The sequence below is a fragment of the Fundulus heteroclitus genome, chromosome 13 (genome assembly GCF_011125445.2).
Source record: "Fundulus heteroclitus isolate FHET01 chromosome 13, MU-UCD_Fhet_4.1, whole genome shotgun sequence".
NCBI lineage: Eukaryota > Metazoa > Chordata > Actinopteri > Cyprinodontiformes > Fundulidae > Fundulus > Fundulus heteroclitus.
The window spans coordinates 13,365,438-13,391,741 of NC_046373.1; the positions used below are offsets into that span (position 1 = coordinate 13,365,438).

At 40.1% G+C, this 26,304-nt stretch overlaps 2 protein-coding genes across 3 annotated transcripts in view; one reads left to right on the forward strand and one right to left on the reverse strand.

Annotated features, from left to right (window-relative positions):
* tinagl1 (tubulointerstitial nephritis antigen-like 1) overlaps window positions 1–20,655 on the forward strand; it is a 35,559-nt gene extending 14,904 nt beyond the window's left edge. Inside the window, exons 4-12 of the mRNA XM_012868590.3 lie at window positions 665–757; window positions 885–999; window positions 4,217–4,343; window positions 5,315–5,465; window positions 5,556–5,742; window positions 7,558–7,603; window positions 10,204–10,327; window positions 17,253–17,298; window positions 17,525–20,655. Coding sequence (XP_012724044.2) covers window positions 665–757; window positions 885–999; window positions 4,217–4,343; window positions 5,315–5,465; window positions 5,556–5,742; window positions 7,558–7,603; window positions 10,204–10,327; window positions 17,253–17,298; window positions 17,525–17,692 — 1,057 coding nt within the window. The 3' untranslated portion in view covers window positions 17,693–20,655. The remainder of the gene's footprint in view (window positions 1–664; window positions 758–884; window positions 1,000–4,216; window positions 4,344–5,314; window positions 5,466–5,555; window positions 5,743–7,557; window positions 7,604–10,203; window positions 10,328–17,252; window positions 17,299–17,524) is intronic.
* Window positions 20,656–22,317: 1,662 nt separating this feature from the next.
* Window positions 22,318–25,589, reverse strand: LOC105930387 (lens fiber membrane intrinsic protein). Of its 2 annotated transcripts, none has more exons than XM_012868583.3 (5): window positions 25,481–25,589; window positions 24,656–24,864; window positions 23,251–23,400; window positions 23,020–23,154; window positions 22,318–22,877 (listed from the first exon to the last, which is right to left on the reverse strand). In XM_012868583.3, the coding sequence occupies exons 2-5, from the start codon at window positions 24,828–24,830 to the stop codon at window positions 22,816–22,818; spliced, it is 522 nt and encodes a 173-aa protein (XP_012724037.2). In that variant the 5' UTR covers window positions 24,831–24,864; window positions 25,481–25,589; the 3' UTR covers window positions 22,318–22,815. The 2 variants fall into 2 exon arrangements, with proteins under 2 accessions (XP_012724037.2, XP_012724036.2); XM_012868582.3 differs by lacking the exon at window positions 25,481–25,589 and adding an exon at window positions 25,267–25,451.
* Window positions 25,590–26,304: the final 715 nt, after the last annotated feature.

The window sequence follows — 26,304 nt, forward strand, 5'->3', positions numbered from 1 at the left end:
TAGCTTATCATTAAAATAAAGAGGTTTTCATGGAATGGTAATCATTTACCTGGAAGACAAACTTAAGCCATGAATCTTTCAGTGAATTGTCTGAGTGAGTCAGCTGCATGAATCAGTTTTTGTCACGCATACTTTTCATGAACCATCCTGCAGCCTTTATTGTGTCCTCACCATAGTGAGAGAAATAACATCTTTTGGGCTTAAGTTATGTAAAGATTTTTGTAAGTTTTGTTGCGATAATCCATAATATGTTAATATAAAGAGTTGTGCTCCATCCCTTGTCAAACTACACAAAGCTATGCAGACAGCCTCCTCCAGAGTGAGTCATTAGGAAGCAAATTACTTCAAAGCATCAGAGTAATAAAAGTATGTGTGTCATCGTTAATATCCTGCTGTCTTATCTCGCTGTCTTATGACTAAAAATGGACTGGTCGTCCTCATCCGAATGTTTCTCTAAATCTTCCCATCGTTTTTCCATTTTCTTCCTCTTGCATTCCTCTCTTGATTAATCTGGGAACTCCACTGGGCCTCTGCACACTGCTCTCACATTGGGCCTTTCTATTGAAGTTGATTTTATTGCCTTTAGTTTAATGTGCTTTTTGAGGCCGTGCAGCTGCCGCCAGGCTTTCATCGCCCCCCTGCGTTGTGTTTTCCTGTCTTGCAGTACATGCGGTTCCTTGGGACGCTGGGAATGTGAGCAGAATGCTTGTCTGATTGAATCTGACGTCATCCATGCTGTCAATCGAGGAAACTATGGGTATGAAACAAAAACACAGAGACAAGCAATCATGTTTTTAATGGATTCAATTATCTTTTTTTAGCTAAGGCTTTTTGAAGAACCATATGTTGCAGATATTAATTTTCTTATTCTTTCTGTTTTTTAGATGGAAAGCTGCTAATTACAGTCAGTTCTTTGGAATGAGCCTAGATGAAGGCATCCGCTTCAGACTGGGCACACAGAGACCTTCCAGCACTATAATGAACATGAATGAAATTCAGGTAGATCCAATCTTCTTTCCTGCAAATACGTTGAGGATTCAGAAGGATCCAGCTAACACCCCTCTACCGCGTCACATTCGGTCTTGTTGCAAGCACAAATCTCGATATGTTTTATTGGCATAAGATGTACTGGAGCAATGCAAAAAGTAGTGGACTTTGTGAAGTGGAAGGATGGAGATACGTTGTTTTTGAGACATCTGAAGTGTGGTTTGACTCTGTATTCTGCCTCCTTTAGTAAAATGCTATAGTAGGACTACCTTTAGTTGTAATTGCAGCGTTAAATGCTCGGGGTATGTCTATATGTCCTTCTTTGCACATCTAGAGATCAAAGCCTTTGCAATTATTCTTTTTAAAATGCCTCAAGCTCTGTCCGAATGGAAGGTGCGCGTCTGTGAACATCAGTTTTTCTCACCATGCCACGGATTCTTGGTGCCATTCAGACACATGGATGTAACTTGATCTAAACCACTGCGCTAAAGCTCAGGCTGGCTGTCAGGGTTATTTTCCTGTCGGAAGCTGAACTTGTACCCCAGGCTCAAGCCTGTTTTCCTCTCTATCCATTTGCCCATCATCAAACGTCTCTGCTGAAGAAACGCTCCCCCAAACCTTGATGCTGCCACAGCCATGTTTCACTGTGAAGATGGAAAATGTGCAGTTAGTTTTCTGTCACGTCAGTGTTTTGCATGTTGGCAAAGAAAAGCTTAAATTTGGTCTGCTTCAATAAGTGGAATCTTCTTCCCCTACATGGATGTGGTAAACTACAAACAGGATTTTTTATGTTGTTTTTTTTTTAGCCATTGCTTTCTTCTGACCACTGCTCCATTAAGGCTAACTTTGTTGATTGCACAATTGATAGCTGCCCTGTCACCAGATTCTCCCACCTGAGCTCTGGATCTCTGCAGCTCATCCAGTGTCTCCTTCTCAGATTACTGCCCCACTCGTCATCTGAGGAGCATTTCCATGTCCTTTTAGGTTTCCACTTGTGCCATAGTCTTTCCATTTTTGATAAATGGATTGAGCAGTGCTCTTTGAGATGTGGGAATGTTGTTTTATACTCTAAATACTTTTTAAAACTTTTGCACAACTGTTTCTTGGATCTGTCTACTGTGTTATTTGGTCTTCATGATGCTGTTTGTTCAGCAATATTCTCCAACAAACCTCTAGGACTTCACAGAACAGCTGAATATATATTTAGATTACATCTCATATAGGTGGACTTTATTTACAAATAGAATGAAACCTGTCAGTTACACCGTACTTAATTTAGAGGCGTCAGTGTTAAGTGGGCTGAATGCAAACGAACACCTGACCTTTCAGATTTGTATTTACTAAAACGTTTTGATGACTATTTATTATTTTACTTCTAGTTGTGCTACTTTGTCTTGGTCTGTCATACAAAAGTTTGTGGCTGGTTAATACAACTGAAATGCACTCTCACGAAAGTTTTTTAAAATGTGATATTTCAAGAACTTTATTGAAAGGTTCTTCATAAACCACAAATCTTTTTTTTTTTTTAATAAAGAGAAAATCAAAAACAAAACAATGGTTCTGATCTGTGTCAGTCACAGACGAATGTCCAATCAACACACATCTGGTGTTTAATTTTGTGGACTTATTGACAGATTTAATTTAACTGTGCACATTTTGTTTCCCATTTAGACTTAAATAGAGGCAAATCTAATAATATGAAAACATTTTAAGGAATGCTGCGGGGGTGGGGGGGGGGGTGGGGGGGGTTAAGGGAGCAGGGGGGCTGAGTGCTAAAGCAACAGGTGGGAATGTGCCACGCAGTTGTGTCTTTTGCTTCTTCACAAGCTCCCACATGTTTCCTTTTATCAATGAGCCCCGATCAAAACATTTCTCACCTAATTACGGGGGTTTGTTGGTATGCGATAGCGGCTCCAACTTTGTTTACATTCTGCTCAGAGAGATTACATAAGACGGAAACAAAACATCAAACGATGAAGATGGGGGAGGTTGGATAAAGAGCAAAACCTGTTTGGTTTGCGTCTCCCATTCATCCCCACCCAAACAGACTCCTTCTCCTGCTGTTGGCATGTCCCTACCTGTGCCACCACCAGCATCACAGCCCGTTCAGACACCCCTAACACCAACCCTCCCAACGTTTTACAGTCTGGGACACTGTGATTATATGAGAACCAGAAAAAAAACAACAACATATATACCAACATATTCTTGCACAATTTGTCTCTTTTCCCAGGATGGTTGCTTGCATAACTGCATATCTGAGAACAGCATCGCATTCCTTAGTTTTGTATCAGGTGGCTCTCTATGCTCTGAATACCCCGTCATTAACCAGAGGAATGCGGTGCAAGTAGCCAATGTATTTGTGAGACAGAGGGAAGTAAGGTAGACAGAGGTGTCTGTTCCATTATCACACCCCATCGGCGGATTGGGCGAGCGTCCAGCCTCAAGTGCACAGTGAGAAAGAGCAAGCATGACATGTGAGAATAATCTGCGAATTAATGCAAATGCATTCAGATTTACCAAGTCCAACAGGTTTAAGGCGAAAGATTCGGATACGGGGGTTCTGGTGTGTCCCAGGTCTAAACGGACCTGACTGCCTGTGCAGAAGCCTCTGCCACAGTGGAGGCAATTAGCAGACTTATGTAATCTTGCTTGAATCCAAACTTGTCAGACGAGGCGCTCTGCAAGTATTTTAATTGCTCTTTTTTTAACCGAACAGGACAATTGTTAGATATGTAACTGTTCTGACCTCACCGGTATTCTTTGCAGAGTCGTCATCTGGGAGTTACATAAGCCTGAATTTTTTTACTGGCTTTATTCTGTTTCGGCCTATATATTAATGTTTTACCAGACTGCTATTTAAAGCAGCCTTTTCAGCTCAAACAAACATACTAACCTGAAAATAAATGTTTGACAAGTTCATATTTGCAAGGATACCAGACAGAGAAATCTCAGAAAACTCAACCTTTAGGATGATGTAGTCAGCAGGGACTAATAAATCACAGTGCTGGTGAAGATTCTCAGTCATCCAGGTCATGGTCATTCCAAAAAAAGTAAAAAACAAGGCAACTGGAGTCCAGTTGCCTTGTTTTTTTACTTTTTTTGGAATAAATCACAGTGTTTCAATTTCTTATCAGAAGACTTAAAAGTATAAAGATTTATAAAATCGCTAAACACAAAAGGTCAACACCGGAGTGAGGTAAATACTGTTTTACTCTGTTTCTTGCAGATGAACATGGATCCTCAGAATGATCGTCTACCGCTCTACTTCAACTCAGTGGAGAAGTGGCCAGGGAAGATCCACGAACCGCTGGATCAGGGCAACTGTGCCGCCTCATGGGCTTTCTCCACAGCAGGTGGGTTCTCAGGAGAACTCGCTGTGAACAGAAGAAAAACATGCTGAAAAATACTTTATGTTGTAGTGAGACACATTCCCCTGTAAAGTAATTAATACACATAGACCTTTCTCTAATTTTACAACAACAAACGTCAACATATTTTATTTGGGTTTTATGCGATAGATCAACACAGAGTGAATAATAACTGTTAGGTTGAGGAAAAAGGCTCGGAGGTTTTAAAAACTTTTTTTTTTTTTTTTTTTTTTTTTACCAAAGAAGAATCTGAAATCTAGGGCAAGCATATCTTTTCAGCCCAGTTTATATTTTTCTCCTCTAAATAAAGTCTAGTGCAACCAAATGCCTTTGAAAGTCACCAAATTAGTATAGAGTTTCCACTTGTGTAAATTAATCTTGGCATAAATCCAGCTGTTCTTGTTAGAGATCATTAGTAAACAGAAAATCATCTGGAGAAGTTCATATCTGGGTTAAGCTATGAAACAATATCCCAAACTTTGAACATCTCACATATTCCCTGTTCAATACATCATCAGTAAATTAAATGATAACTCTAAAGCTATCAAATATGGCCGTCCACCTACACTGACAGCCCACGCCAGGAGGGCATCAGTCAAAAGGCCAGTGGTGAGTCTGGAGGAGCTGCTCAGGTGGGATCTCTGCAGCATTCTAGGAAGAGGCTGTTAGACTCTGCAAAAAGGGGCTTGAATAAAATTGCATGCCACACTTTCCAATTTTTAATTTAGAAAAAAAAAGAAACCTTATAACTTTTCCCTTTTACTTCACAATTATGCACTTCTTTGTGTCGGTCTATCGCATAAATCCCCTAAACATGCAAAGAAATTTGTTCTTGTAACGTGACGAAACGTGAAAAAAACTCAAGACCGAATGAAATCCTTTTCAAGCTATTGTGGCAAACAAGGGCGTACGACCAAGAAAAGGCACAGTGTTTAGTCTCTGCTTTGTTTTACTAGCTGTGGCGTCAGACCGAATCTCCATTCAGTCCATGGGCCACATGACTCCACAGCTGTCGCCCCAAAATCTTATCTCCTGCGACACACGCAACCAGGGAGGCTGTGCAGGAGGGCGCGTAGACGGAGCCTGGTGGTACCTCCGGCGCCGAGGGTGAGAACTTTGCGTGTCACGCAGAAAATAAACATACCTTTGTGTGTACAAGAGGTTGAAAGTTTTTTTTTTCTTTTCTTTTTTTTTAAGGGTTGTGACAGAGGACTGTTACCCATACCAGCCTCCGCAGCACACCCCAGCAGAGGTGGGGCGCTGCATGATGCAGAGTCGCTCGGTGGGGCGGGGCAAGAGGCAAGCCACGCAGCGTTGCCCCAACACACAGAACTACCACAACGACATCTACCAGTCCACGCCGCCCTACAGGCTCTCATCCAATGTAAGGATTGCTCAACCTCAGAACATTTTCTGAAACCCCAAACAGATCAACAGTCGCTCGCAGAAAGCATGTCGGCACGCATGAACATCTGCCAGCATGCCTTTTCATGAGCACGGCCCCACTCTTGAGTTGAGATAAAAATCGGCCTAAGATTTTGCATCATATATTTAGCCATCATTACTCAGAAATCCTAAAATCTGCATAAAATTACTAAATTTAATTATGCATTAGAATCTGCTTGATGTAATGTGTTTTTTTTGTTGTCGTTTTCAGCAAGTTGATTTGCTAGTGAGCATCACAATTTGCAGCATCGTGCTGAATGTCCGTTTGCACTGTGAAAAGATCTGCAACATCTGACATGTTTTTTGGCACCTGTAGCAGTAAAGATGACGAAAGAACCCTTAAAATAAATTAATCATTTAGTACAATTTAGTCTAATTTCTGCTGTGTTAATATCACACTGTAGAAATTGAGTTCTGTATCAGGAAATGTTGGACGTTTTTGCTTTACTTTACAGGTAAACATAGAAAGTTTGTATCCCTAAGGATACAATATTCATTTAATAGTAAGTAACATAAATAAAAATAGACCAATGATAATAAAAACAATTTGATACAAATTAGAGACATACATGATAAAAATGAAGAGAGGTCCAAAGTCTCACCCAAAGATTCTGCTTCCTACCTTTTCACAACCAACCAATGTAATTTTGTACGAAGGTCGACACACGTCAGATCTGCTTAGCTTGAATGGCGGGTTTTCTCATGTTTCCCATGTTGAAGAGTGCCTTCAGAGAAACAGGCGTCTGCATGCTGTCGTGTTTTACCCAAGGGAAACATGGAGGCCATGAATTAAAAAATTATCGTTCCTAGACTCAATAGCTCTCAAATGGAGGATTTCGCAAATAAATCAAAACAAAACAAGTCATGTTTGTATCCCCCTGCACAGCAGATGTATTTAAATCATAGGATGCATTTTTAAAAGGTTTGTGCAAGAGAGAATAAGTTTATTTCAAAGCTTTTTTTGGAACAAATTCAAACGATTCATCTGTGATATGATGATTTATTCGATGATAAATATACACTGTGCTGTATGTGATTTATCTGAACCAGCTTTATAGAGTTATCAGGTTATTTATTAGGAGGGCTCTTAGGCATATTGGATTAATTTAACTTAAATTATATGGATAAACAAATGATTGAGTTACATCATTACACCAGCTTACAGACTCCACTTTGGAAATCTATGTATGAAATCATCGTGTTATTGTCATATAAGGACTTTGAGATTTACTGGAAATTAGATTTGTGTGATTACTTTTTACGACATTACCACATTACTTTAACGTTCTGTGTGCCAATGTCTGACTTTAACTGCTGGAAAGAGTTTAGCAAATCAAAATATCAATGAGTTGACATAAAGGCGAGAGTTAATATGTCATTAAAGATGTGCAGTTACTCCAAACCATTTAGGTTTGATAAAACAGTGGCGGGTCTCTTTGATTGTGACTTTAAGAGATGCAATGTCTCATCTCCACTGACCTGCAGTCTGCATTGGGTTTTATATGCCAGCATCTGTCGGCGCTAAATAACAGATGATGCTTTTCAAAATCATTATAGTATCTTGTTTCTGCCTCTTGATAGCATGTGGAGTCAATAAGGCAGGCATTAAGACCAGCAGGCCCTGATAACTCGATTTCTTTTATCTAGGTTTTTACTCCAGGAACATTTGTTTTCATCCTCTGTTCCACTGATCAGATCAGCCTGTCTCGTTCTCTTTTGGCTGTAAAACCTTTCCTTTTATCTCATCTTTTAGGAAAAGGAGATTATGAAGGAGATCATGGATAACGGCCCTGTGCAAGGTAAGGTACTTTCCTCACATATATCTGTGTTCTTTATTAATTGATTTTATTTAGACTTTATTTTTACTGGTATTTTTAGTGAGATTCAATATTTCATGTTCAGGAGAGACCTTATATATAAAACTAATCAACAACAAAAAACATAATTTTTTTTTTACATGATTTTACTAAAAATGTTTTCTTTCACCAAATGTCATTTTTTAATAAACATTTCCTCCTAATTCTGTGTAAAAAAAAAAAAAAGAAAAAAGAAAAAAGAAATAAAATGTTTTCCAACAATGCTTTCGCATTCTAAATCGTTATTTGAAACAGGGGTGTCCAAACTTTTTGTAACGAGAGCCAAAATTGTCTAGTCAAAAGCACTCGAGGGCTAAAAATATATTTTAAAAAGTATTTCAAAATAATTATACTGTGAATTTCTTTCTACCTGCTCCATGCAATTTGAGCATGCGATATTTAAATTAAATAGTTTAGTTAGATTTTCTGTGGGAAAAGGATATGTAAATAATTTTTTAGGTTTTGCAAATTTGCCCCTTTTTAAAGGTGGTCATCTAATTTTCAAATTAATTTCGGCAAACAAAAAAAAAGTGCAAAGAAGTTGATCTATTTTCAGCAATAAGAACAGGATTTGGGATCAATTTTTACAAATGAATTAAAAGCAGGTTTTAGTTCACCAAAGTTTGTCTTTTGAGTAAAAGTAATTTGATTGATATGGTTCTAAGAGTGGTTATTTAAAGATGAATACTTTGTGTTGTACCTAACATTTTCTCATGGAAGAAGATTTTGACTTGTCTATAATAATTTCATCCTAATTAAACGAGTGTAGGGGCCACCAATGGCCCCCGGGCCACACTGTGGACACCCCTTGTCTAGACTATCTCACTATGGGATGTCACGTTTGACCCTTTGACCCTTCGAAGTTTTGTCTCTTATGCAGATGGGATTGATGTGACTTTCCTTGACCAGCCTGCCTCACTGTCTGGTGCTCATCTGGGCCACTCTCTAGTAGCTTTAAACAGAGAGGTCACGTGTATAAGTGTGTGCGCACAATGTGTGTGGGAGTCCTCTCTAATCCCCTGACAGCTCCGTTTACAGGCAGGAAGACTTGTTGGCCGCATGTCAAGTTTCTCTTTTGACACTGAAGTTGCTCCCTGACACACGTGTGCGCATTTGTTTTATATTTATCAGCTTTGTTTTGGAGACATTGGAGTCTTCTCAGGGAGGACAAAGGCATTAGTTAGAACTCATTCCTAAAAAACATGACGTTTGGTGCCTTGCGCACTGTCCAGACCTCTCAAAGTTTTTGATACTTTGTCACATTACACATTTTCTGTGATGTGCCAACACAAAGTTTTGCAAAATGATGATGTGGGAGGAAAGTAGAACATGGGTTTAATATTTTAGCTGCAAGTCTGCTTGTCTCTATCATCTTTGCATATGTAGAGGTTTGGCTCATTCAGAGTGTAGATCAATTTTTTAAGTCTTAAAAATGACACATAATTGAATTTATGTATGGACTTTGACTAGGCCGTTTTAAAACATCAATATGCTTCGAGCTTTACCATTCCTTTGTAGCTCTGGTTGTATGTTCAGAGTCGTTGTTCTAACAGTTCTCCTTGCAGGACTGTCCTTGGTTTTTGCTCCATGCATCTTTTCATCGACTCTGACCGGCTTCTTTGTCATTGCTGAATAAATGCATCCCCACAGCATGTGGCTTCCACCACCATGTGTCACTGTGGGGATGGTGTGCACCAATGGTGATGAGCTGAGTTAAGCCTCCTTCACAAGTAGCAGTAAACATGTAGGCCAGAAAGTTCATTTTTGGTCTGACCAGATGACCGAAGTATCTTTTACATATTTGCTTCGTCCCCTACATGGCTTTTAGCAAACTTCAAATGGGACATCTTACTTCTCTCGCTCAGCAATGGAATTATTTTTAGCCATCCTTCCATAAAAGCCAGATTTAATGATTATTAATAACCGTCCTGTTGACAGACTCTCCTACCTGAGCACAAGGTCTCTGCAGCTCCTCCAGAGTTACTATGGGCCTCTTGGCTGCTTCTCTTGTTAATGCTCTCCTTGCCCAAACCTTTCAGTTTAGGTTGATGTCTTGGTGGCTGTGTAGTTCTGCCGTACTCTTTCCATTTTATGGATGAAACAGAGCTCTGCCAGATGTTAATAACCTGTGATATTGTTTTACAACTAACTCAACTTCAGACTTCTCCACAACATTCTCCCTGAGAGGAAATGGGGCTGAAGACAAATTCATGCCGTGCTTTTAATATTTTTGTTTAAAAGCACGGCCGAATTTCCCCCCTGTGGGACAATAAAGGAGTTTGTTATCTTCTTAAAAGTTAGGACCATGCATACTTAATTATGCACTCGGTTGTGTCTGTCTATCCCTTTAAAATCTTAATAAAACTCATGAGTGTTTGCAGCTTTAAGGTAAGATTAGCATTCTCGGACGTAGGAGTGTGTTTGACTTGGAGGCCTAATTGCTTAAATCCAGATTTAGATCAAATGTTGTCCCTCTAATAAAAGAGATCCTTGTGTGTGCCTTATTCTGCCGTATAATTCTTTCTGTTTGTTTATTATTACAGCTATCATGGATGTTCACGAGGACTTCTTCGTCTACAAGAGTGGGATCTACAAACACACTGACGTCAGCTTAAACAAATCTCCACAGTACCGCAAACATGGCACACACTCAGTCAGGATCCTTGGGTGAGTTCCTACTATAACAGTAATCGTTATCAAAAAGCCGTTTTCGGCTTGTTTTGTGGGCTTGGTCATCTTGTGGCAACAAGCTTCCTTTGGTTGGACATGAACATGCAGGATATAAGGAGTGGCTTTGGGCATCGCTGTGTAGAAGCGTGGTTTACCGGTAGTAAAATGACAGGAACTTGCATTAAACCATCTGATCACAGTCTGCAGGTAAACGTCACATTTTTCATTAGATCATGAGTCTGTTTTCCTGGCTTTCATACGTGCTCCATCAGCAGAAAAACGTCTTTATGAAAAGATGAATTGGTCTTTCATTGAGTAGCTGTCTGTATCAAGTTCAGTTCAAATCTCCTCTTGCACATGTGTTTGCCCAAAGCCAAAAAAAACTTGGTGAGTAAGCTTCCCACCCAGACTCCTGCTGTTAAAGACACACCTTTGGCTCCACTCCTCGATTTGCCCCAGACAGCGTTTCCCTCCCCCCCAATCCTATAACTGTGGTGACCACAAACATGCAGGCAGGTAGACGACTAACACACCTGGATTTGCCCACCCCCACCCTGTTTGGTTCTTTATTCCTCCGTTCCTTTCTGCTTTTCCAGCCACATCTCCTCGCTCTCTGTTGTGTCTTCATCGTCTCTTTCTGTACGCAGACAGTCCTGCTTTCCCCCCTTTTTTTCTCCTCCTCGAATCCAGACTGAAAAACACTCGTTATCATTTAGACAATCCCCCCACAGACAGACAGGTATTTGTTTCATGCTGCTGCACGTCTCGTCTGGAGGACGATAAGAGGCCGGAGAAGGTTTCGACCCGTGAGATATCATCAGCGAGCCCGTTACTCATAAGTATTTGACAAGAACCTTCTCTGGAGTTCATCTGGCTGGTTTTGACATGTGCCTGTCATTAGAGAGGGATAGGATCTCCCAAGTGTGACGTAAACGTCAGAAAAATGAACAACTTGCTTTCAAAGTGTCTACCGCGAGAGTTGGAAACAGTTCTTAATGGCTGTGACGAGCTGATTCTGTAGGGAGGACAACTGCAGAAATCTCTAGACAGGCTAATTACGCCTGATGATTGAAGCAGCATCCTTTTCTTTGTTTCTGTTGTTGTTATTTTGCTGGTTTGGTCAATGATGGGAATTATTATTGTTTTGCTGCTTTCGTCGTTAACATCTTTTGACATATTTGTCTCGTCTCTTTTAAGAAATTTAACTTGATAACAGGAATCTTCCGAATGATTCTGAGTTGGTTAAAATCACAAGTGTCATACAAACAGACTGTTCTCAGCTGTCTTCTTGAAAACTTTGCATTCATTCATCAAGACTCCCACCCACGTGAGTGAATCTTCACCCTTTTCTTTGTTGGGCAGCAAGATTTAATAATGACAAGAGGTTTTGCTTTTGGTTTTAAGCATAGATTAGTTGTTTTATAACAACATGCATCTAAAGATTCACCAATTAACAGTAGCCACCAACACACTGCAAAAAGATAACTAAAAATAAGTAACATTTTCTTAAAATGAATGTATTTGCCCTTGATTTGAGCAGGTAAATAAGATTATCTGCCAATGGAATGAGTATTTTTACCCCTAAAATAAGATAATTAGACATCCTGCACTTGAAATAAGATGATGGAGATGAATTGTTCCTATTTTAAGTGTAAAAATCTTGTTCCATTGGCAAATAGTCTTGTTTACCTGCACAAATCAAGGGCAAATACATTCATTTCAAGAAAATTTTACTTATTTTAAGTTGTATTTTTGCAGTGCAGGAGGTCACTCAGTTGTTTTGGCTTACTTCAGTTTTAGCGAGAGTCAGCTGGTCCGAACAGAGGTCAGCAGTGCGATCGTTGGACGTTTACATAGCAAGATCTTCTAAAAATGACATACAGGGGAATCACAATAAGTTAGAGTATCAGTTCTAAATCAATTTATTTCAGGAATTGAATAAAAAACCCACACCTAATACGTGGAAATATGCTGTAGATTATTTAAACGCAGAGTGATACATTTCACATGTTTATTCCTGTTAATTTTGAAAACCCCAAATCCAGAGATAATCAAACATAAGAACAGCCCAAGAGGATGTCTAATTAAGTACTGCAGCAATACGCTATGGTATGGAGGCGATCGGCCTGTGGCTCTACTGATGTGTCATGAGGAAGCGTAGTTTACTCTAAACGGGACTCAAGACAAGGAACGTAACAGCCGTAGCTCATGTTCAGGGTACGTCTTGTCAATATCCTCCACATTCTGGAATGGGCTTTGCTGCACAATCCTCTCAAGGCTGCAGTTATCTGTGCTACTTGTGCACTCGCTCACACACACTTTTTCCTTCTACTCAACTCTCAATTAATATGCTTGGGTACAACACTATGTAAACAGCGAGGCTCTGTTTCAGGCTTATCTCCCTTATGGAGGGCGGAAATGACCGTCTGCTGGACAACTGTCAAGTCTGCAGTTTTTCCCATGCGATGGTGTCGGCCATAGCACAAGACAGCGTTTTGGGATTAAAAATCCTTTTTTAAATAAATTCATTGTGGTATCCTACAATTTTTAAGAAAGAAAAGCTGCTGTGTTGTGAATTTATTTGATGAGGCTTTTAGAATAACTTTTCTAACTTTTTTTTTGATGCTATCCTGTTCTCCTGAGCTGCACCTGTTCGGTTGTTTAAATATGGTTGTTTATCTCCAAAATTCATCAAAATACCCAAGGGCCAACAAAAAATAAACGTGTATATATTATGTAGATGTGAACAAAACTTTTTCTTACACGTACCAAATGTTAGTACATTATGTTGGGACCAGATGTTGGTTTGAAATGGACCAGGATTACGATTACTTGTTTTCACCCTTTCAGATTTCTTTTGCTTTTTAAATACCGCTCCCGACATTGCTGCTCCTCATCACTGTTGATGGATGTCATTGGCGTTGATGCACCAGTGACACGGGTTCATGCCCAGATGAGATGGCGGAGGGCTGCCGTTGGGACCGTGTTTTGCAGCTCAACCTGCCACAGGCGTCAGGGTGTTTGCACAGGCCAAATCCCGTAGCCGCGCTTTCCTTTAAGCCTGGGGCCTGGGAAAGTTTGTGAAACGAGCATTGAGGCCCAGCGCGGTGGAAAGAGCATTGTCTGGGATGCTGACCCTCGCCGCACTGGACAGAGAGAGGGGGATCAATCGGCCAGAGAGAGGGATGAGAGGGGCGCACCGGCACAGTGGTATGCCCATCATTGTCCATGAGCGAGTGAGCGAGCTTATTGTGGGTCTAACAAGAGATAAGTACTGGTCTGATGCTGTCTGGCTCTGTCTGTACCAGTGTACGGATTTGCTGAAAGGCATGGACATCTCTCCCAGCCACACATATAAAAGTATAGATGTGTTTCTTCTTCATTCCCAAACACCAACCTTGATTTGCCGCTCTGATTCAGACTCTTTTTTCCCCCCCTAAATGTTGTTGATACAACAATGTCTGTTTTTGGTCACTGTGACGTTTGACCGCACTTAAAAAAAAATACCAACCCCAGACGGTGATGGCCAGCTGGCAGCGCCGGCCAGTGTTGTGCTGGCGAGCTTCTTAGTTGGCAGAGACTCTGACCTTTCGCTCTGCTTCCCAGCATTCCTTTCCTTGATAAAAAGACAACAAGGGATTGGGCACCGGGAGTCTCTTGGGAAATGAAACGCATGCAGTGCAAAAACAGGATGGGAATTGGCTTTGGGAGAATCTTTTGATGATGCGAAGCAAAGACTGCAGGGGCTGGCAGCCAAAGCTTGGGACCGTAGTGGGAATTCATGGGCTGATGCCAAGGTTTCCGGAAAACAAATCTGTTGGCAAGCATGAAGAGTAAAGATAAGGTTTGCATGCTGGGCCTGTGTGTTTTGAAATATGTTCTCCTATGTTGAGGTTGGTTTACTGAGGTGGTGTTCATTTCCTCACAACTTATCCCCTGTTTCCATGTCTGGTGGGCGGAAACGCCAATCAAAAGGGGGAATTCCATGTTCTTTGGATCTGAATAGCATGTGGGTGTGAAAAGGCTGCTGCAGAGATATAAATAACTATAATTTTGTCGACTAGATCAAATCGCTTGACCTATGTGTACTTTTCTCTGACAATTGTGTTTTCGTAGAAGTGTTTGTAACGGATGTTTGGGAACATACAGTTACCTGCTTGCACAAGTCTGACTTTTTTCATCTTTTCAACTTAAATATGTTTTTCTTTTGTGATTTTATGTGAATCAAAAACTCAAAGTAGAGTATTATTGTACGGTAGAAAGAAAGTGATCCATTGCCTTGAATCCATGAATCTGTCATCTATTGGGATTCAGACCCCCTTCAGCAAATCCTTCATAGAAAACATCTTTTGCTGCAAATCGAGTCAAAAATCTTTGAACGTGAAAAGACTGGAATTTCCCCCCTTCTTCTTTGTAAAAAAGCTCAAGCTCATAATTTTTTCCAAGTCTTATCACAGATAATTGGATTCAGGACCTAACTATGTCCCAGCCATTCTTACACATTATTATGCTTGGTCTAAAACCTTTCCAAAGCTGTTGCTGTGTGTTTAGAGCTGTTGTGTTGCTGGAAGGTGAACCTTCACCCCGATCTCAAGTCTTGCACAGAACCTAACAAGTATTCTTCTTGGCTTATCCTGCATTTAACTTAATCTATTTTCCCATTACCTCTGTTTGTCTCTGCTGAAAAAAAGCGTCTCCACAGCAGCAAGATGCTGCCACCACAGTGTTTCAGGGGTGAGGGAAGGGGGAAGGGAAGGGGGAGGGGAAGGCTGGGGGGGGGGGGGGGGGGGGGGGGCAGTTTGATGTGGTGTTTTTTTTAATCATACATAGTGTTTTGCATGTAGTAAGTTTCATTTTGGTCTCAGATCCCCTTCTTCCACATCTTCCCATGCCCCCTACATGGCTTGTGTCAAACTGCAAACAAGAATGCTCATGGCTTTTTGTTCAACAATGGTTATTATCTTTAGCTGTCACTTTATACATTTTGTATTAAATCATACAGCATATTCTTCAGTGATGGTATCAAGGCGTTGGTTGTTTGTACCTGTAATACCTTATTGGTTGTTTTTTCTGTTCTTTTTATATTCCTCTTTGCAGGTGTAGAAGCAGACTCAGAGGATGTTATATTGCTCTCTCCCTTTCCTCTCCTCTTTCTCTTTCACCTTATCTCCCTTTTAGCATTTTGTGTCATTTGTTTATCTCCCTTTGTCCTCTTTTACCTTCCCATTTCAGTGTCCATTGAACATGAAATAGTCCCAGCATAAAATCTAATAAAGCTTCTTGCATGTATAAATCAAGTGGAGCCCTATGGTGAAAGCAGTAATGCTCCATTTGTGAAAGTAAAATCTGTTGGGCTCTTTTTGGCATTAAGACAACAATTCTTAATGCTACATTGTCAGACAGGACACGCACAAAAACACACATGTAAAGCAGTATAAATGACTTATATATATATATATATTAGGGCTGGGCAAGTTAACGCGTTAATTTCGCGTTAATTCATTAGACTATTAACGGCGATATTTATTTTATCGCGCATTAACGCATGTTGCTCACATGCTTTGAGTCAGTGTCAGTCAGCAGGCGCGCTGACTGCAGCACGCTGTCACGGCAGCACTCTCTCGCTTCCCCTCCCCTCTCGTACATGGCTCAGCGGCGCCAGCCAATCAGCACGCAGGCTCAGTCTGGCCCGCCCACTCAGCTCTCACACAAACTTAGCAAAGAAACAGCTGAGAGAGACCGCAGCAGCGAAAAAACATGAACAGAGGAAGTAGCACCGTTTGGCTTTATTTTAATACCGTAAATGAAATCAAGCTGTATGTTTTGTAAAAAAGCCGGTTAATTTCAGTGGAAACACAACAAATTTATCTAAGCACGTGAAAAAACATGAAAACGTCGAGCCCCAGAAACGGAGAGAGGAGACGAAACTTCTCTCACTGCCCCGACAGACCCACAGACGTCTCTGACTGAGGCGTTTCAGTCCTCCAGGGAACATCCAGGTAGATCAGTGGATGGATGGATGGATGGATGGATGTTACTGGAGCCCACACATAACATGTAATTAAGACCTTGAAAGAACCCAGTACATATATTAAAAAGTGTTATTTAAGATAAGATAACATTAGCTAATCCTTTTTTTATCCCACGACGGGGAAATTTATAGGATTAAAGCAACAGGCAGGTGCACACAACACAGACAAAATTACATAAGGATTGAAATATATAAGAGGTGGATTAGCGAAAAAACACTGAACATAACATTATTATTGTTATTATTTTTATTATTATTATTATTTAATTGTAATAATAAAATAAAAACCCAAAAGGTCAACAGTTTCATGATACATCAAGCTTAGGGACTGGCTAATATACAGCAGGTCAAAAAAGGCCATATTTTGGCTGCAGTGCTTGCTGTTCTCTTATGAAGAAAAGATCAACTAGTGCACTAAATTCAATAGATGGGTTGAAAATATCCAGTATAAAATAAGTGCTACAAATGTTACAACACTTTTGTTCATATGGCAGCAGAACATTAAAATAAAAGTGCTCTTTACACTACTTTTGAATTCATTCTTGGAGTTTGTAAATACAATGCGATTAATCGCGATTAATCAGGGCGATTAATCGCGATTAAATATTTTAATCGATGCCCAGCCCTAATATATATATATACGTGCAATGACATGGGTACATACATATGCATGCATATACACCTATATACAGAGATATGTTTTCACACCTTTTCCTCACCTTCCCTATAAACTTTTGGTTTTATTTTCAGATTTGTATTTATAAATACCTTGAAAATTTTGTATAATTTTCAAATGCTCTACTTTGTGATGGTCTGCGATATAAAATCCTATGTAAATACCCAGTAGTCTGTTTCTTATTTCTCATTCATTTTGCTTTGCTTTGTGCACAGGTGGGGAGAGGACAGAGACTATAATGGGACACCAAGAAAATACTGGGTATGGTTTTTCTTCTAAAAACACACAGAGCCTCTGCTTTTCATATTTTCTGAGACACAAACATTCCTCCCCTATACTTCATAACAAATGTCTTGAATTTGGCTTTCATTGTCACAATAATACAGTTTTCCAATGCAAACAAATCAAATGTGTGGGATGTGTGTTCAAGGTTTGATGTCACCGATTCAATTGTTCATGGAGTCTCTGCATTGCATTGTATTCTCAGATTGCTGCCAACTCGTGGGGAAAGAACTGGGGAGAGAACGGTTACTTCCGCATCGCTCGGGGAGACAACGAGTGCGAGATCGAAACGTTTGTGATCGGCGCGTGGGGCAGAGTCACCATGGAGGACATGCACAATCATCACCACCACCATCGCCGTAGACACATTTAAAAGACTCATCTGATCTTGAAACCCCCACTGTGACCTTTGCTTTTTTTTTTATCCGCTCCACAGCGGAGAACTTCGTCATGGCATAGCAAGCTGTCTGGGATGGCCAAAAAAAAAAAAAAATTGCCACAGAGCAAAAACCTTGCTTTATCATGGGGGATCTATGCAAACACTGTTTATTATCAGCTTTCTCTTTAAGTCAAGGTATATGGCACCAAAAAAAAAAAAAAAATCATCATTTTGCCTTGCAATCTCCCACCTCGGGTACCTTCTCCAAAGACCGCACATCCAGAATCTTCATGGTATCTGGCGGACCAAGTTCACGTCAGAGATGACAGATGACGAAGTTCAATCAGCTCCTTTTATCACTTTACTCTTCTCTAGCTCTAAAAAATATAATCCAGAGAAAATGGACACTGCGAGCAGAGCTGGGAAAACGGGAGCTTGAGAGGCACATTATCAGATGTCAGTCCCTCCAAGGAGGACACGCCCTGCTAAACAATGAGGCCGGATAATATATCACAGATGACCCTCTGATATTAACCTGTCAGATTCACAAAAGAGGTTTTAACCTTTCTTTGGGCTCTTACACCTGTATCAGAGTTCCCACACAGTTTTAAAGAAAATCAAGACAAGACTTTTAATATCATCTGGTATTTTAAACTTGTTTCCATTTTTCTACATGTTTGTGTTGTGACCATATTACAGAAACACCTGATTGTTTTTGCTCCAATCTCAACAACAACTAAAAATAACTATTAATTTATAAATCAAAGCAACAATTCTTGATCCTATCATTTCCAATGAAAAGACTACAGGTTGTAATAGTCTTAATTTGCTGTTCTGTGTACACTGTTACAGTCTATGTCTCAGATGTTATTTTTTGTTGTTGCCATACATTAAAGTTATATTTTATAGATGTGTTTTAAGACCAACAGTGTGTAAAGATCCTCATAACGTTCAACTTCTTTTTCTTTTCTTTTCTTTTCTTTTCTTTTCTTTTCTTTTCTTTTCTTTTCTTTTCTTTTCTTTTCTTTTCTAGAGAGCTGTTGTGCTTTTAATACAATAGCTTGGATCACATGGTAAAGCTGCTGCGAACGTTTCCTCTGTGCCACAGTATTTGTCTTTATATATTTCAGATGTCATACGGTGCCATGAAAGTTTTCACACTCCTTGAGCTTTTTCACAAATTTCCACGTGAACTTTGGTGTATTTTGATAAGATTTCGTGTGACAGTCCAACACAGACTAGGGCATAGTTGTGAAGCCTCAAATTCTCAGTGGCAACTTAGAACTGGACTTTGACTAGTACGTTCTAACAGGGAAATTAGTTTTGTTCTAAACCATTGGATTGTAGCGCTGGCTTCGTGTTTAGGAGAATTGTTCCGCTGGAAGGGGGAACCTCCACCCTCCTTCATGGCTTGTGGCAAACAGGACTTGTTATGGTTTTCTTTCAATGCCTTTAAGCTTTCCACTCTTCTAAAAAAGCCAGGCTGCAGTAGAAGGAGCCCTTTTCATTTTTGGATAAAGGATGTTGTTTTATACCATAAATGTGCTTACATCTCCACAACTTTCTCACTGGACTGTTCCTTGGTCTTCATGATGCTGTTTGTTCATGCATCTCCTCCTTTCTTCACAGACTTCTATAAACTTCTGATAACACGCCGGTGGACTCAATTTAATTGGATGACTTCTAAAGGCACTTTATCTTTAGGGGTATAAGACTCAGAGGTTCTGAACACAAATGCATGCTCAGCTCCTCTGATTTTTATTTGTGTTAAACTTTGAAAACCATATAAAATTTCCTTCCATTTCACAACTAGTTGTGACACGTTGTGTTGAACCATCACCTAAAATCGCAACAAAACACAGTGAAGTTTGTCGTCGTAACGCGACAAACTGTGAAAAAGCTCAAGGGGTTCTAATATTTCACTGTAGTATGTAAAAGCACCTCAACATAAAACAGACTATAGCCGCACCTGCACTTCTTTTAAAAGAAACAAAATCTAAATATTCTTTTATCTTTCTTTCTTTCTTTTTTTATTCAGCTTCGCCTGACATGAAAAGGAAAAACTCAGTTTGTTATTAGCCTGTATCTTACATCCTGGCTCTGCTTCAAAAGGAATTTCTTTCTCATCGTGTCTTGTGATCTTTAAGGTCTTTCCATCTTTGCTTCAGGCATGAATAGGCAGAAAGATGCAAAAGCACGGAGAAATGTCTGGATGGACAAGCAATGTGCAATGCGGCGAAGGATGGAGGGATTACTGACGGGACTGTTGCGTGTGTCTTACTGAAGCCGTGTGTTAATGTTGAAAACAGAAAAGCAGAAACAGATCAAAAGCTGTTCAAATATCTATGACGAATCCTCAGTTTTAACTCCGGACAGATGCCTTTATGCTCTTTACAACACATTAAAAAGGTTATTTAAAAGGATGCTTTTGCCTGTGTGTAACCTGTCTGCTGCAAGTTATGACGTAAACTGCTGTGGAAGCAGGAAAAGCCGGAGAAGTGAAGTAGATGATTTGACCAAAACTAGAGGAGTCAAGCTGTTCAAGGAAGTTCTCTAAAACAATCCTAATCAATCACCATTATTGACCCAAACTTTAATAGAGGACACCAAGCATGGAAAAAATCAAATCTAAAATAGAAAAAAAAAATAGTCTCTTCCACTTTTCTTGTGCTTGTATAATTGCAGATTCTCCTTTTTTCCTCCAAAAGGTAGCTACAGCACATTACCTGCAGAATCCTCCCAGTAGCGTCAACGGACGTCCCCAAAAGGCTTTTAGAGTGTATTTAGAGTCAAAATGACGTATATTGGTCTTGTTTGTATGTAGGGTTTATTTATGACAAGATGTGTAAATTCTATTATTTTACTTGTGCAATGTTTTATCTACCTGTCCTTTGTTCTGTGTGCTCTCTGAGCAATACCAGATTAGTGCTCCTTAATAAATCTGTTCCAAAACCCAATCCCATCTGACTGCAAGAAATATTCATTTAAATTACTTATTTTTATTACTTATTACTTAATATAAAGATTATCCAGTCTCTGGATGCCTGTTTTTGTAGTTAACAATAATGGAAGGAGTTGGATGCGGCCTGATCAGCACCACTGCATGAGATGAGGGCGGTTTCCATAAATCCTGCTGAGTCAGCGTCCCGTCCCATCAGCAGAAGCAAAAACTCCAGTTGGAAGTAGTCAGTGGAGGACCAGGACAAAAGTACAAAAATCTGGTAACGTGTTAACTTAAGAAGACTAAAGAATATTCTGCATTGTGTGTAAGAAGAAGAAGTAAGAAAAAATAGATTCAAAAGCATTCATGGGATGAATAATATCAGGTGGCACCAGAGACGTTGAGGGGTATAAAATCACAAAAATGTCCTGTGAGTCTCTGTGTTGCCCTGTGATAAACCGGCGATCTGCCCAGGTGTACCCCGCCTCCCCCCCAATGCCTGCTAGGGATTGGCACCAGCACGCATTAGCGTATAGATAGTGAGTGAAGAGGATGGACATGTGTAATAGGCAATAAGCACAACGAAGTGCCAGCAGCATTTTTAGTGATAGATTTCTGTTTGGACGTTGATATTCCTTTAGTCAGAGAGAAATTGTTTATGTTACTGAAAGCATGTCAAAATGAACAATGGTGGCACTCCTCATCTGATTCACATAACATACTATCTTTTCTTGTAGATGTGCAATGTGCAGGCCGTTCCAAAAACAATTATATCAAATATTCCAAGCACATTACAGCCTGTTTATCAAATACGTATAAAACTATGAAGACATATAAGCAAAGAAATGTGCTGTTCTTGTTGTTTTGCAGCTGTAGAAGCTTTACACTATTTTACTAAAATCGACTTAAATACTGCAGTATATGGTGATTTTTTTTTTGATAACACAAATGAGTGAATGAGAGAAAAGACCAATTTCTCTCCTACTTTATTACTTACTAATCTCTGTTGCTATTAAAAGCTACTCTACACTAAGTGGAATATAACACATGACTGAGCAGAGATAACTAAAAATAAAACGTAGAGCTCTGCTGTGGTATGTTGCAGGCTGATGAGATCTGACCTCAGTGGATGATTTAAAATGAACTGGTACTGAGTCTGGACAATATTAGAGAGATTATCTCTTTGCAGCAGCCCCTTTGTGCAAGTATGGAACGCTTCATCTGTCTGCAGACCTGTTTACATTTCTGTCATTGTTTCTGCGTCACAAAATGACCAAGGCCCTCATTACCTCAGCCGTGGCTCCCTTTTCCTCCCAGCTGATGAAGGGAATTTAACCAATAGCAGGAGAACGGAGGAAACTGCATCTACTGACAAAGGGTAGTTAGACAATCAGTAGCTGGAGGCCTCCGCCCTGGTTCCCCGGTCGAGGAACGCGATATTCTCCTTGGGTTCTGCTCGTCATTTTAGCGAACACAAACAACCTCTCTACATTTTCCTTCTGCAATCAATCTAAATGCAAAGCAGAGTCCATCAAGGAGAAGGATAAGGAACGTCCTGCTGGATGGAAGCTAAACCCTTTGCCATAAAACTCATGGCTTTATGTCTGATTATACCTTCTGGGTTCTTTTTGAAGAATTATTAGTATAGAAAATCCATGACACAAACATACGACACACAGAACTTTGTCTTTTTTAATTCATATTAAACAATAGATGCTGTCTCTGAGTATTTTCTGCGCATATAAGACAAAAGTATTGAGAGAATCTGTCTATGTTGTTCATCGTGTCGTGTCTGGTCAAAAGAGTTCCAATTTTTTTTATTTATTTTTTTGCCATACAGGAATGATCAACAATCTTCTTTCTCTAACATGTTTATTATCTTATTAAATGCAATATTCAAAACAAATGTAAAGAAAAAGTCAATTATCAGAGGAGCCTGCGACCGGCTGTGTTAGTGCTGCCATCTGCTGGCTAAAAATGCCTTAAATTTGTCAATGTTGAGTATTCCTAGAATAAAATAACCCCGGCTCCTTTCTTCAACAAGCCAAGCAGACCATCAAAGACCTGCGACAGCATCTCCATCAGATGTCGCATCTTCATCGGATCAGTCGGGGCTGCCTTGATGCTTCCTGCTTGTCGAGCCACACTGAGCGTGTCCCGTGCCTTCTGCAGACATCTAGCGTGGGGCCGTTCCTCTCCTGCACTCACACATTCTGTAGGCACAGATGTAGAAAATACCTGCAACAGACATTAGTTTCAGTGGTCCGGTAGTTTTCACTTTGCATGGACAGTCTGGCTCTTAATGCTGCTTTCATTTTAGAGTGTGCCGTTGAATTTGCTCTGATGCATATAGATGACAACGCATTTTGTCCTGTCACACCTGCAAAGAAGGTCATGAGCATGGCCACCCAGCCCAAGATGTAGGACCAGGAGAAACGCCAGTCACCAAAGCGCTTTCCCAGGTAGTTCATCGTCACGCCGGTGTAGATGGCCATGGCCAGCAGTACAAAGAAAGCTGCGAATCAAACAGTTCCTGTCAGTCATACTCTATTGGTCTGTTTAAAATTTCAAGTTGTGTCCGTGGTGTGCGGTCAAACGATAGGAAACTCACTGGAGATGAAAAACATGATTCCTGCAGCAAAGGAGCGGTTGAAGCGCTCGAAGGAGGAGAAGTGTGAAAAGGACATGATGCCGGCAATGATGCCAGCAAAGCACGATATTCCCGACAGGATCATGAAGGCCCTGGTGGCATTCCAATAAGCTGGAAGGGAGGAGGAGGAAATCTTACATGTTGGTACAAGCATGTTATCATTATTGTATTACTGTTTTTAAAATATGTGCAATTATATTAAAAAAAAGGCATAATCATGACAGTAGATTAGGATTTTAACACCATTGGGCAGTCTGGTGGTTGTGCTTTTGGTTCTGTGGTATAAAGTGCCAAATGGAAGGGGTTAAAAAAAATGTTTAAGGAGGAGTTGAGTAGTATCTGAGTAAGTTCAGAGCTTTCTTCTTTCAGTGGAGCATCCCATTGACTCTTTTTGTTCCCCTCACCATCCACAGCAGGGCACTCTTGCCTGCCGGATTGCAAACGCGGGATGAACAACACGGATTAAGATCTCAGCGGTGACGTTTGAACAGGTGAAGGTGTACTCTCACAAACCCTCTGGGGCCCTTTGATTTTTGTTGTTGTTTTTTATTTTCACTTTGACCAGGTTGCAAGGAAATTATTAATTATTTTTCTTCATGTCTTTAGTATGGCATGAATTAAAGTTTCTGACCCCCCCACACACACACACACACACACAAATTTCACTTTACATATAAGATAGGGAAAAAAAAGGCGACTTTATGTGTGTGTGTTTCTGTTTTTTTTTTCACGTTTGATTTTTCTAGTTAGCATTAGCAAGTTAGTATTCATTACAAACTTAGAAATATAAAATTATACATAATGTTGCTGGCAATCTATTTTTATATGTGTGTGTGAGAGTCACAGGTGGAGCCATTTATTTACGAATGACATTACACCGAGGAGAAAAAAACGGACCAGCATTCTTCTTGTTGCCAATTATTTAAACTAGAAAAATATGCAAACATTGCCTGTTTCTTATGAAATTAAGCTTACAAATTAAGATTTGTAAAAGAAAAAAAAAATTATACATAACGTTCTTCTAGCAAGAATTTTTTTGTGTCCAGTGAACATGGATGGATCAATCTATGTTGTTTTCCTGTCCACAAAACAATAGAATTGAACAGAATCAGTGTCGCAGCCAGCTTTTAAACACCACCACTTTCTGTGGTTTGTATTTCTTAAAGAAAATCAAAATACTGAGATGTATAAGGTTAAAAATCCTGAATATTCATCATGTATGGTACATATTGTTTGAATTATATGTGAAAAATAGAATATACCCAACATCTTTGTCGCGTCAGCAATGACTGAAGCACCGCAGTAAGAAACGTGTCCCAATTCATGCATGAGAGTATTAAAATATCGAGACTGAATATGCTCTTACCGATGCTGTCGGTCTGGATGTAGCACTTGTTGGACATGCAGTAGCGCCAGAGACCCTGGTGGGCGTAGTTTCCAGACAGACGGTACTGCATCCAGTAGTCTGTGGCCGTGGAGACCACCAGCAGGATGTTACCCACTATGGCACATAAAAGTCCCCCACCCATGAAGCTGTACATCTTGAGCTGAGACAACGGGGAAGCTGCAGAGGAACTGTGCAAGGACAGAGACATACTGTAACAACTTTTTTTTTTGTTTTTTTTGCAAATTTTGCACAAAAACACAGGAAATAATACCCTTTCACAACTCGTTGACCAAAATTTGTGATGTAAAGGATGAAATTTTTAACTAACAAAAGGAAAAACCCTTCTTGACATGAAAACTAATTCTGACAAGAGACTATTTAGCAGTGTTCAAAAAGAACAAAACGAGGAATATCTATGAATATTGAAAAAAATGTGGTACCAGTTGATGAAAAAGTCAATCCAAAGGCCAGTCATTAAAAAAAGTTTCCCCTGCAGTTAAATCTCTAATATTCATATGCAAAGCTGCATCTCCTCCAGAATCTGGAAGAAAACAGTATCGATGTCTTCATTTTCCAGAAAAGATGTTTACCTCTGTTTTAGTCGAGACATTGCTCCGACAGGTGAACGCGGCAAAAAGAAAACCCGATGAAAAGCTACTTTTGTTACGCTGCAGCCCGTTCCTCATCCAAACCCTCACCGGCGTACCCTCGTGAGCACAATGAGGTTAAATCTGATTCTGCCCGCCTCTGTACAATCACCCTCAGGTATGGTTGTGGGTAACACGCTCAGAAACATTCCCTTACCTTGCTTCTGGAAACGTACTCTCTCTACTTCCCACCTTGCAGAGGTAACAAATGAAAAACAGAGAGGGCTGTGGCTCTCTTTGGGAGGGGGGTACAAGAAAAGAGAGAGAGAGAGAGAGAGTTTAACAGACAATACTACAGGCAAAAGGTTGTCCTCTTTTTTTGTTGATGGAGGCAAAATCCTTTGCAGCCATCAGTCTCTATGGGGGCTGCACTTGAATGAGAACTCGACATTGCATGTGACCCGTACATGTTAATATATCCCAAACGGGGTTAATGGGGCCTTAGTGAAGCGGTAAAGCAGATGTCCTTGTACCTTTTTTTTTTTTTTTTAATAGAAAGGGACACATTTGTTTGTTTGTTTGTAAATGGTGTACTCTAGAACCGGGGATGTGCATAGGTGTGCAGGACTGACCGTGTCAATGCAACTTGCTGAAACAAACACTTTTCTTTCAGAGCCACCCCAAAGGGGCGACACATAAAGGGTGAATACTCTGCAGTATGGGGGAAACACGGGATGGTTCAAAATCCAATAAAACATGTAGAAAGCTTTAAACGCGCAACGTCTTCTGCACTTTGTTTGAATAAATACTTACAGCTACCAATATGACAATATGACTTATTTAATTGATTAAATGCTGCATTCGGTAGGTGACAGATACATGCATAACACAAGCATTTTATTTTTAAAATTGTTTTATTATCAAATTATCATAGGTAATATACATCCATTATCTGTACTGGCTTATCCATGGAGGGTCGCAGGGGGCTGGTGCCTACCTCCAGCGGTAATTGGGCGAGGGGCAGAGTACACCCAGGGCAGG